At 58.5% G+C, this 9,323-nt stretch overlaps 1 protein-coding gene across 1 annotated transcript; it reads left to right on the forward strand.

Moving 5' to 3' along the window:
- Nucleotides 1-4,130: 4,130 nt before the first annotated feature.
- ANKRD63 (ankyrin repeat domain 63) lies at nt 4,131-9,111 on the forward strand. Its single transcript, XM_082734235.1, has one exon. The coding sequence runs from the start codon at nt 4,615-4,617 to the stop codon at nt 5,761-5,763; it is 1,149 nt and encodes a 382-aa protein (XP_082590361.1). The 5' UTR covers nt 4,131-4,614; the 3' UTR covers nt 5,764-9,111.
- The last annotated feature ends 212 nt before the right edge of the window (nt 9,112-9,323 follow it).

The raw sequence follows: 9,323 nt of genomic DNA on the forward strand, positions 1-9,323 counted from the left end.
CCCAAATGGGAACAGGCACTGGCTTGGGGGAAGGCAGGTGGGGATTGATTCTGGGAAGAGGTTGTTTTCTCATCAGAGAGTTATTACAAATGCCATTAGCTATGAGCCCCGTGCCTTCGGAAAATAAACGGAACCACCACCACTACCCTCCATCCCTCTGGGGCCCTGACCTCTGGGATCCTAGTGTTCCCTGGTTACAGATTGGGACTAGGGGCCCTGCCCAATCACAGGAGTAAGGCCTGTCATTGACACATCTGGTTTTCACACGCACTGGCTATAGTCAAGAGTGGGATACCTGTACCCCAGAGCAGTGCCCTGTCTTTAGCTCTCCTGCTGGGCACTCAATTGCCCCATCTCTCTGCCAGCCCAGGGGTATAGCCTTACAGGAATGATGATCCAAGCTAGAGGAATTCACTGACCCAAGCACGTGGGCATAAGCCAGAGCCAACACCAAAAAGAGCCCACTGGAGAGTCCCTAGCTTCTGCCAATGACTGCTGAGGGCAAGGAGACCAGACCAGGCAGAGTCCTTGGGCCCCCAGGGTGGAGCTGGGAAGCCCAGGAATGGACTAGGAGAGCACAAGAGGCTGGGAGCTTCCCAGGAGGCCCAGATACCCACCTCTCTGCTTCCTGTACTCTGGAAAAAGGGTGGGAAAATGCTGGAGTCTTTGGGCCCTGGAGATGACTTCATCTCTGGCTGCAGGGGAAGTGCTGGGGAGGAGTTAAGGCCCTCCCTCAGGGCCCAGGGTAGGTGAATCCCTGTTGTGTACCCGTGGGCCAGGGGCAAGGTTCCCTGTCCACTCATTGTGCCTCAGTTTCACTTTTTACGTTAAGGGAAGGGTTCCTACCCCCTTCTCAGTCCCATTGCTGACTCAGATACCAGAGTCCCCTGCTGACTCACCCCATCCCCTGCACCCCCCACTCCTCCCCAGCTCTCTGGATCTCCCAGCCATGTGCCACCAGGCCCAACCCTGCTGAGCTGGTGCAACGTGACAGGCTGAGGGGGCTGGTGATACTTGAGGAGGAAAGAAGGGGGTCTGGGAGGGGGTGGCCAGCGGCAGACAGAGTGACAGACTGCAGACAGGAGCCTAGGAGCCTAGCGTAGCACGCCTCTGGGAAGACGCCCTTTTGCCAGCCTGGGGCCTGCAAAGGGTGAGGCTCGGCAGGTGGAGGGGAAGTGAGTGGGGAGTGCCGATTGTGCGCCTGCCTGCTCCCTGCCGCAGCTCCTTCTCCTGTCAGCCTTCGGCTCCCTAAGCGACAGCTTCTAATTCCGGCTGTCGGGGCCTCAGTGCTCTGCAGCACACGCGCAGCGGGTTTTTTTTTTTTTTTTTTTTCAGTTTTGCTATTTCTTTTCTGTTCAGAACATACTGAGCCTACGGAAAAGTCAGAGCAAAGGCTCTGGGGCCTGAGACCTGCCACCATCCCATCCCAACACAGGCCTGGCCGGGCTGGGGGTACCAGTTGGAGCAAATGCACTGGCTGCTCCTTCCGGACAGTGGCCAGCAGGGCACTCTGGGCCAGTCTAGGGCGAGGCCCTAACAGGGCCCTGCTTCCGCTCCTCAGCTTCCCTGCAACTGTCTCCACCCCAGCAGGAGGGACACAAATGAGGCAGAGTTGTCTCAGAGAAGCTCACAGAGGAGGGGCCCTGGTTCTTTAGGACCAAGCAGGCACCCATGCCATCTTCCCACTGCTTTTCTCCTCTCCCTGCACCGGGTGACCTCCAGCTTGTCAGGCTGGCCTGCCACACACAGATTCCAGGGTTACCTCCTTCTCCGACTCTGGAAACAGAAGGAAAGGAAGAAAGCAATTTCCCTCATGCTGCAGAAAAGGGCAATCGATTCATGAAGGGAAGAAAGTCTTTCTTCTGCTATCTGAGTAGAAGGAGAGCTTTCCTGCAACCCTCCTGGGGTTGGATAGTCTGTGTCCCCCCCCAGGGTGACACTCCAGGTGAGGCCCCCACGTCTGGGGGTGAGACGTGGCTTTCTACACTCTGAATAACCTAACCTTACAGCTCTTTCCCTGACACTCCCTAGCTTGATCTTGCCTAAAACAGGCAGAGATAGTACTGTGGGCTTTGTTTTGCTGAGAAGGAAGGCCTTCAAGCTGGGACTTAATTCTGAGGTCAAATGCCGTGCCCTTTCCGTGGCACCATGAGAGAAAATCGGCAGAGCAGGGGGGATTAGAGAACGCAAAAATGATAAAGGGGGTAGGGGCTTGACAGTATATACAGGCATACATCACATGCACTGCCCCCCCCCCCCAGAATAGAGGGAAGTGGGAGACCCTGCTCCATGGCTGTGCCCAGGATGCTAGGTGGGCATCCCTGAAGCCTAGGAGCTAGAGAAAGGCAAGAAGCCTGCAGCGCAGGGTCCTGTGTGCTCTTCACCACTCACCTATCTGGGCCCACTGTCTCCTTCCCAAAGGCGAATCCTCTCCTTGCCCAGAACCTTTTCCCAGACAGCATCTTATCATGGCTCCGCCCAGCCTCACAACAGCTGTATCATTCCCCTCATTGCCTATCTTCCATAGGAAGGTACTTGGTAAAGCAGCTCTCAGTACTGTCCCCTAGAGGTGTTTTTCCTGCTTCCATGTCTTTGCTTCAGGAACCCTGTCTGGAATGTCTTCCTTATTTCCTGGAAGCCAGATTCTCCCCCGCCCCCCATCCTTGAAGACCACCTCCAGATTCCCCGGGAGCACCTCACACCCCGCTCTACCTTTTCCTCTAGGCAGTGGCTTGGTTTTGTTTGGATATAACAGGTGTAGCCAGCCCTCTGCTGATAGCCTCTACACTTTTATGCTGATCTTGTCTTCCTGCTTTGAGAGGGATGGTCTCTTCTCTCCAGAACTGAGCTTCTGCTTCTGTATTTCCTACAGCTGGGGAACACAATGCCCAGTTCGGGAAAAGTCTCAGTAAATTCTGTTATGAGTTGATAACTGATTCACTTCTTTAGACTTCACAAATAATTCATTCTACCCCTATACACCTCCACCCCCCACCCCGGCAGCCCCCTCTGAGGAGCCCTGACTCCCCTCAACACAGGCCTGAGCACCACTGCCCCCCACCTCAGGAGGGAGAGGGGATGCGGTTTTTCCACCCCCTAGTGACGCTGGCTCTCTCCTTCCCTTCCAAAGGGGTCAGCTAGTAGTCAAAATCAGAGCCCGGTGGGCTGGGGGTGATTTTGTGCTTGGGAGGGAGACGAAGACCGTAGGGGAGCCTTGCGTAGGTCTCTCACATTTTTCCGGGGTGGCGGCCGGGCCCCGAAGCGGTGGGGAGGCGGCGCGGGGGAGTCGTGAACGCGGCAGCAGCACTCTCGAATCCCCAGGCGCCCGCTCTGGCCGCCGCGTCTCGGCTCCGCCCGCCTGTCAGCCGCCGGGAACCGGCGCTCGGGCGCGTGGTTGGTGTTGGAGACGTCGGAGATTGGAGGGCGCAGTCTCCCCGCCACCCCCGCTCCGAGCGAGCGTGTGCGGGAGGAACAATTGTATGCGAGTGCGTGATTCGCTACACTTCGAGTGGCAGTTCTCAGCCAGAATAAGCGCCCCTCACCCCGCGCGCAGCAGGTACCCCCACACCCCCGCCAATTACTCGCGGTTCGCCTTTTGCCGCCGCCACCCAGCTCCATTATGGTCAGTTCTGCCCTAATGGGGTCCCATTTCCTTCCTCTTGGATCGCTGGGAGGCAGTCCTCCGCCTTCCTCGACGGGCGCGAGGTCCTAAGTTTGTAAGGCTCCGAGGGCACCGACTCCGGTAGGGGCGGAGAGCGGGGAGACGAGACGAGACGACTGTGACTTTGGGATTGGCCTGGCCTGGTGCATGTGGCCCCCCAGCTAGCAGCCACCGCCCGCGCCCCGCAACCGCCGCGGCAGCCCCAGGGGAGCGCGGAGGAGGAGCCGCTCCCCGACTTCTTGGCCCACGAAAGGGTGGGGGTCAGGGGCGGTCTCTCCCGCCAGGTGCGCTCCTGCCCTGACGGCTCAGCCCGCTTCCCGGGCAGCCATTGCCATGGAGACCCCCGAGGCTATAAAGCCGGATAAGCAGGCAGGCGGCGACTTCCGCGCCGCTGAGCCCCCCAAGTAAGGAGCAAGCGCCCCGGTGTGGCCCGGCCCCCGCGAGCGGGGAGGAGGCGGAGGAGCGGCGCCAGCAGCTTGAGGAGCGGCGCGCCCCGCCAGGGCTGGATGCAAGCGCGCACGGCGGGCGCCACCGTCTCATCGGGGGAGCGGGGGCTGTCCCGGGTGAGGGTGAGTGGCGCGGCTCCAAGCCACAAGGGGCGGAGGGGCACCGGGCAAGCGGAAAACAGCGGGACAGACAGAAGGGGGCCGAGCTTTGGCTCCCGTAGTCTCGTGGCGGGCCAGGCGCGGAGCCCAGAGTAGCAAGCAACCTACACCTCCAGGCGGGAAGCCCAGGGAAGGAGCTGCGAGACGCCAGGCGTGCGGCCCAGGAGCGGCGGGGGAAAGGGATCCGCTGGGGCACAAGAGTGGAAACGTCGGGACCCTCGGCTGCAGCCACCCACGCGCTGAGGGAGCCACACCAGAGCACCAGTGGGGCCCAGAGCCCAGCGGGGCGCGGGAACAGGGGCGCCCCCGTGCGGAGCTGCCGGCCGCCTAGGAGCGGCGGCCGGGGCCATGCTCAAGCCCAAGGACCTGTGCCCCCGAGCGGGTACGCGCACCTTCCTGGAGGCCATGCAAGCGGGCAAAGTGCACCTGGCCCGCTTTGTACTGGATGCGCTGGACCGCAGCATCATCGACTGCCGCGCGGAGCAGGGCCGCACGCCGCTCATGGTGGCGGTGGGGCTGCCGGACCCCGCGCTGCGTTCGCGCTTCGTGAGGCTACTGCTGGAGCAGGGTGCGGCCGTGAACCTGCGGGACGAGCGCGGCCGCACAGCGCTCAGCCTGGCGTGCGAGCGCGGCCACCTGGACGCGGTGCAGCTGTTGGTGCAGTTCAGCGGCGACCCCGAAGCGGCCGACTCGGCGGGCAATAGCCCAGTGATGTGGGCGGCGGCGTGCGGCCACGGGGCGGTGCTCGAGTTCCTGGTGCGCTCTTTCCGCCGCCTAGGCCTGCGCCTCGACCGCACCAACCGAGCGGGTCTCACGGCGCTGCAGCTGGCAGCCGCTCGCGGCCACGGGACCTGCGTGCAAGCCCTCACCGGGCCCTGGGGCCGCGCAGCTGCCGCCGCCGCGGCCCGGGGCTCCAACTCCGACAGCCCCCCCGGCCGTCCGGCTCCCGCGCCCAGCCCGGAGCGCCGACGACCCAGCCCCCGCCGTTTACCTCGGCCTCTCCTGGCGCGCTTTGCGCGAGCTGCCGGCGGCCACGGTCATGGCGGCGAGGCTGGGTCAGGGGGCAAGGGCTCCGGCCGGCACCGCGCACAGGGCAGCGAGAGGCCCGAGCTGGGCCGGAGCATGAGCCTGGCACTGGGTGCTGTAACCGAGGAGGAAGCGGCTCGGCTGCGGGCGGGAGCACTGATGGCCCGACAACACTCGCCCCAGTCTTCAGGGTCCGGGCGGTGGCGTTCGCAGGAGGTGCTGGAGGGAGCGCCTCCGACCTTAGTGCAAGCCCCCATTGGCCTGAGCCCCCACCCGGAGGGCGGCCCCGGCTCCGGCCGTTTGGGTTTGCGCCGACGTTCCACAGCTCCAGACATCCCCAGCCTGGTCGGGGAGGCCTCAGGGCCCGAGAGCAGCGCGGAGTTAGAGGCCAACGCTCTGCCCCACTCGGTGCCTGGGCCTCAGCCTTGGCAGGGGGACACGGAGGCCGTGGTGCTGCACGCTCAGCGGTAAACAGCGTCGAGGTTGAGCCCTGCTCCTCCTCCTCTTATGTCTCTCCTCTGCTGGGATTTCTTTTTTCCAAGTCCCTCATTTTCCTAGCAGTTTCCCTGGCCTGTGATCCCATAATCTGTCCCCACTGCCCAGACAAGACCCCTAATCTTCTCTCTGAAAAGAAGCCCTATTTTATTTATTTATTTATTTATTTATTTATGCTTGTTGGTATTCCCTGCCTAGGTCTCTCATCTTCCCTACAGCGTACCTTTCCTGTCCTAGAGGGGAGGAATAGAAGATGGATTCTGGAGACTAGACAGCCTTTCAGCCAGGAAGATGGACCCCCTACCCTGAGCCCTAAGGCTGGGTTCTGAGCCTTGCTGACTCCTGCTGGGTCACCTCCTCCTTACCCCTTTCATAGATTGGCAGCCAGGCAGCAGAAGAGCTTGACTTGTAGAACAAAGACCTAGTTCCCCCCCTTTGCCTAGTGATGTGCCCCGTAATGCCCCAGGCTACTGAAGTCTCCCTTCCTAGGTGTTGGAGACAGAAAGCAAGGAGACCAGTCTTTGAGCCCTTCTGGACAGGAGGGCTGATTATGAAGGAATCTGGAGGTTAAGGTTTTCTGGGGGAAAAGCTCCTGCCTCCAGAAGATGAGATCATATTTAGGGGTGGGAGAGGCCCTGGTATTGAAGGCTAATTGTCCCCTGAAATAGCTTCTGGGTAATTTCAGCTCCCACCGGCAGACCCAGTTTTCAGCTTCATGATGTGGGGTCATTGGACTACAGCAACGCCTATGGAGCCCAGCTCCCAGCACCTGAGCCCAGCTTCAGCTGGGCGGCATTTGAGTTTTACCTTTGAGGTCTCACCCCTCAGGGTCCAGCCTTATTTCCTCTCACTCTTAGAGCCTGAAATGGAAAGGACTTGGCCCTTCCCTGCTCCCACCACTTCCCAGCTCCCCTGGCAGTGCACGTGGGTTCCCCCCTAGGGTGGAATGGTTGGGAAGGCTTGGTTTAATTGTATTTCTTCCAATCCTCAAAGAACTCGTGTTTTGAGTCTTTGTATATGAAGCCGAAAGCAGCGGGTCTGATCCGAGGCTTAAGAACCTGACAATATCTCTTTAAATAGAAGCTCTGCGAGGGGGATAATTGACTGAAGTATTTGCCACGTTAAACGGCGGCGCGCGGGAGTCGGGAAGCCCACACGAGCCGCAGGTCCGGGTTTAAATTACATCAAACTCCTGAGAGAGCTGGAAGGGGGCTGTTAAAGGGCTCCTGCTTCTCGCTGGGCCGTTAATGGAGGGCAGGGCGGATGATGGATGCTGGAGGTCGAGACCAAGGACCCCTGCCTCTGCCGAGGAGGCGCGTGGGACGCTGGCCCGGCCCAGCTTCATTACTGGGCAGATTAGTGAGTCAGAGGCAACCGTGGAGAGGTGGTTAAATGCCCTTTCCCGGCAGGTTCCTTCCTCTTCCCCTCCCTCCCTGCCTTCCCCTTTGTGCAGGCCTGAGAGGCTGGCGGGGGTGGGGAGAGTTTTAGCCGATCTGGAGAACGCGTGCCCCAAGATCTTGCGAAAGCGCTAGCACAGGTATCTGTGCGTCCAGCCCGCAGGATCGTTGGCGCTTGGGGGCTCTCTTTGTGAACCCTGAAGGTTGAACGTGCAGCGCCTCACCCGTCTGAAGTGGGGTCCTTTCAAGACGTCGATCTATACGCCTTTGCAGAACGGAAGGTTTCTCACGTGAACTCTAAGGAAACTGCCCAGAGCGAGAGTGATCTGTGCTGAGATACTGGTCCCGGAGGTGAGCGGGCCTGGTGTAGGTGTCAGACTCCTCCCAAATCTTTCCACTTCCCTAAGGTCTGCAAGGCCGCGCCCTCTCCCCGCGCCCTGCGCTGGACGTGATCTCTGGTGCCCCCTCGTGGCAGCGCTGAGCTTTCCTCGCGGCGCCCGGGCTAGCAGTTTGGACTTCTGGTTTTACTAGGGATCATCGCAATGTACTTCTCCCTCTGTGTGCACTGACCCATGGAACCCTCTTCCTCTAGCAGTATGTTAAATCCGGATACTTGAAGTCATTTTCCAGCAGTGAAGTGAGGGACAGTAAACACAAAAACTCGGATTTGGAATAGCAGGAGCCCAGACCTGTCTTCACTAAGGACCCCAAGATCTTCCAAGTTAAGGCTCCCAAGTTCAGAGAGCTTCTGCTCTGTTCTGAACAATAGGAGTCTCCAACCCCTTGTTTATAATTTCTGAAGCTTGGGACCTGCACTGTTTTCTTCTGATGAGATTTGCTTTCATTTTGGGGTGTTTTGCCCTCCCCCTACTCGTTTCTTCCCATACACCTGCCTCTCCTCAGTACCACTGTCTGGGCGGTGGAACAATACAGATGCACTTGAAAAGCCAAAAGGAGAGGATCTGGGGTGGGATGGGGGATAATTGGACATCCCAAGTACAAACTCAGTTTTTTTTTGTTGTTGTTGTTTGTTTGTTTCCTGATCCTGGCTTGCTCACTTATTCCCTGTCTGTGTTTAATTTTCACGCAGGTTTTTTTTTTTTTTTAAGATTTTATTTATCTATTTGACAGACAGAGACCACAAGTAGGCAGAGAGGCAGGCAGAGACAGAGAGATGGGAAAGCAGGCTCCCCGCTGAGCAGACAGCCCAATGTGGGGTTCCACCCCGGGACTCTGGGACCATGACCCAAGCCCAAGGCAGAGGCTTTAACCCACTGAGCCACCCAGGTGCCACCTTCATGGAGTTTTTTTTAATGGTGTAAGGATACAAGTATTTGGCTTCTTCAGAACATAATAAGGTCTTGGTTGAACATTAGGTAGGAGGTGCTGTCTTCTTTCAAATGTTGCTGACCTGTGACTTTCTGGTTCATTGTCACCCTGGGGCCCTCCTTCCTTATTGAATAAACAACCATGAGGGCTCATCTCCACCGAATTGCCAAGGGCTTGGTGGTTGAAAGCAATGTTCTTAAAAAAAAAACCACAGCAGATCTTTCCTGTCTGCACTGAATTGTGTTTGACTGACTTGCTGTTCTTGCAGATTCTTACTGGGCCCAGCTCTGTGCATAAGTTCCCTGTATCCCTGCATTTTGCTCTCCTGCTCTTCCTACTCATTGTCAGCCCCAGAGCTTTGACGCTGGGCTGGGGTCCTCTCGAGCTCACTCCACTTTAGAAGAGACTTTTCTAAACCGTTTTCTTTTCCCAACTCTTGTTGCTTTCATCATTGTGCAGAATTGCCCAGGCCACTGGATCTCGGTACCCTAACATCAAGCTCAGAACTAGTCTGTGTGGGAGGCTAAGTGACGTACACATACGCTTTTGGAATGACACTGTGGTGGAAGGACTATTAGAACTCAGAAGAATAGTTAATAAATCCAGTATTATTCAGTTGCAAGAACTGGCCTCTCTTTGCCTTGCCAACGGCTCCTGATTGGGCGCTCCCTTTGGGGTGGCAGAAGGGTGTGCTTGCTTCCTGGCAAGCTTCCATCTTCCATCAGCCTCCATCCCTGCCTGTCCCGCTAGGCACTGCGGCTGCATCCTGGAGGCAGGACTGAGTTGGTGGGCTAGGACCCTCCGACCAGG

Source organism: Mustela nivalis (genome assembly GCF_964662115.1).
Source record: "Mustela nivalis genome assembly, chromosome: 6".
In the NCBI taxonomy this organism is placed as follows: Eukaryota; Metazoa; Chordata; class Mammalia; order Carnivora; family Mustelidae; genus Mustela; species Mustela nivalis.

What these genes read in the sequence shown, in the direction of transcription:
- ANKRD63 (XM_082734235.1), top strand. Translation starts at nt 4,615, where the DNA reads ATGCTCAAGCCCAAGGACCTGTGCCCCCGAGCGGGTACGCGCACCTTC.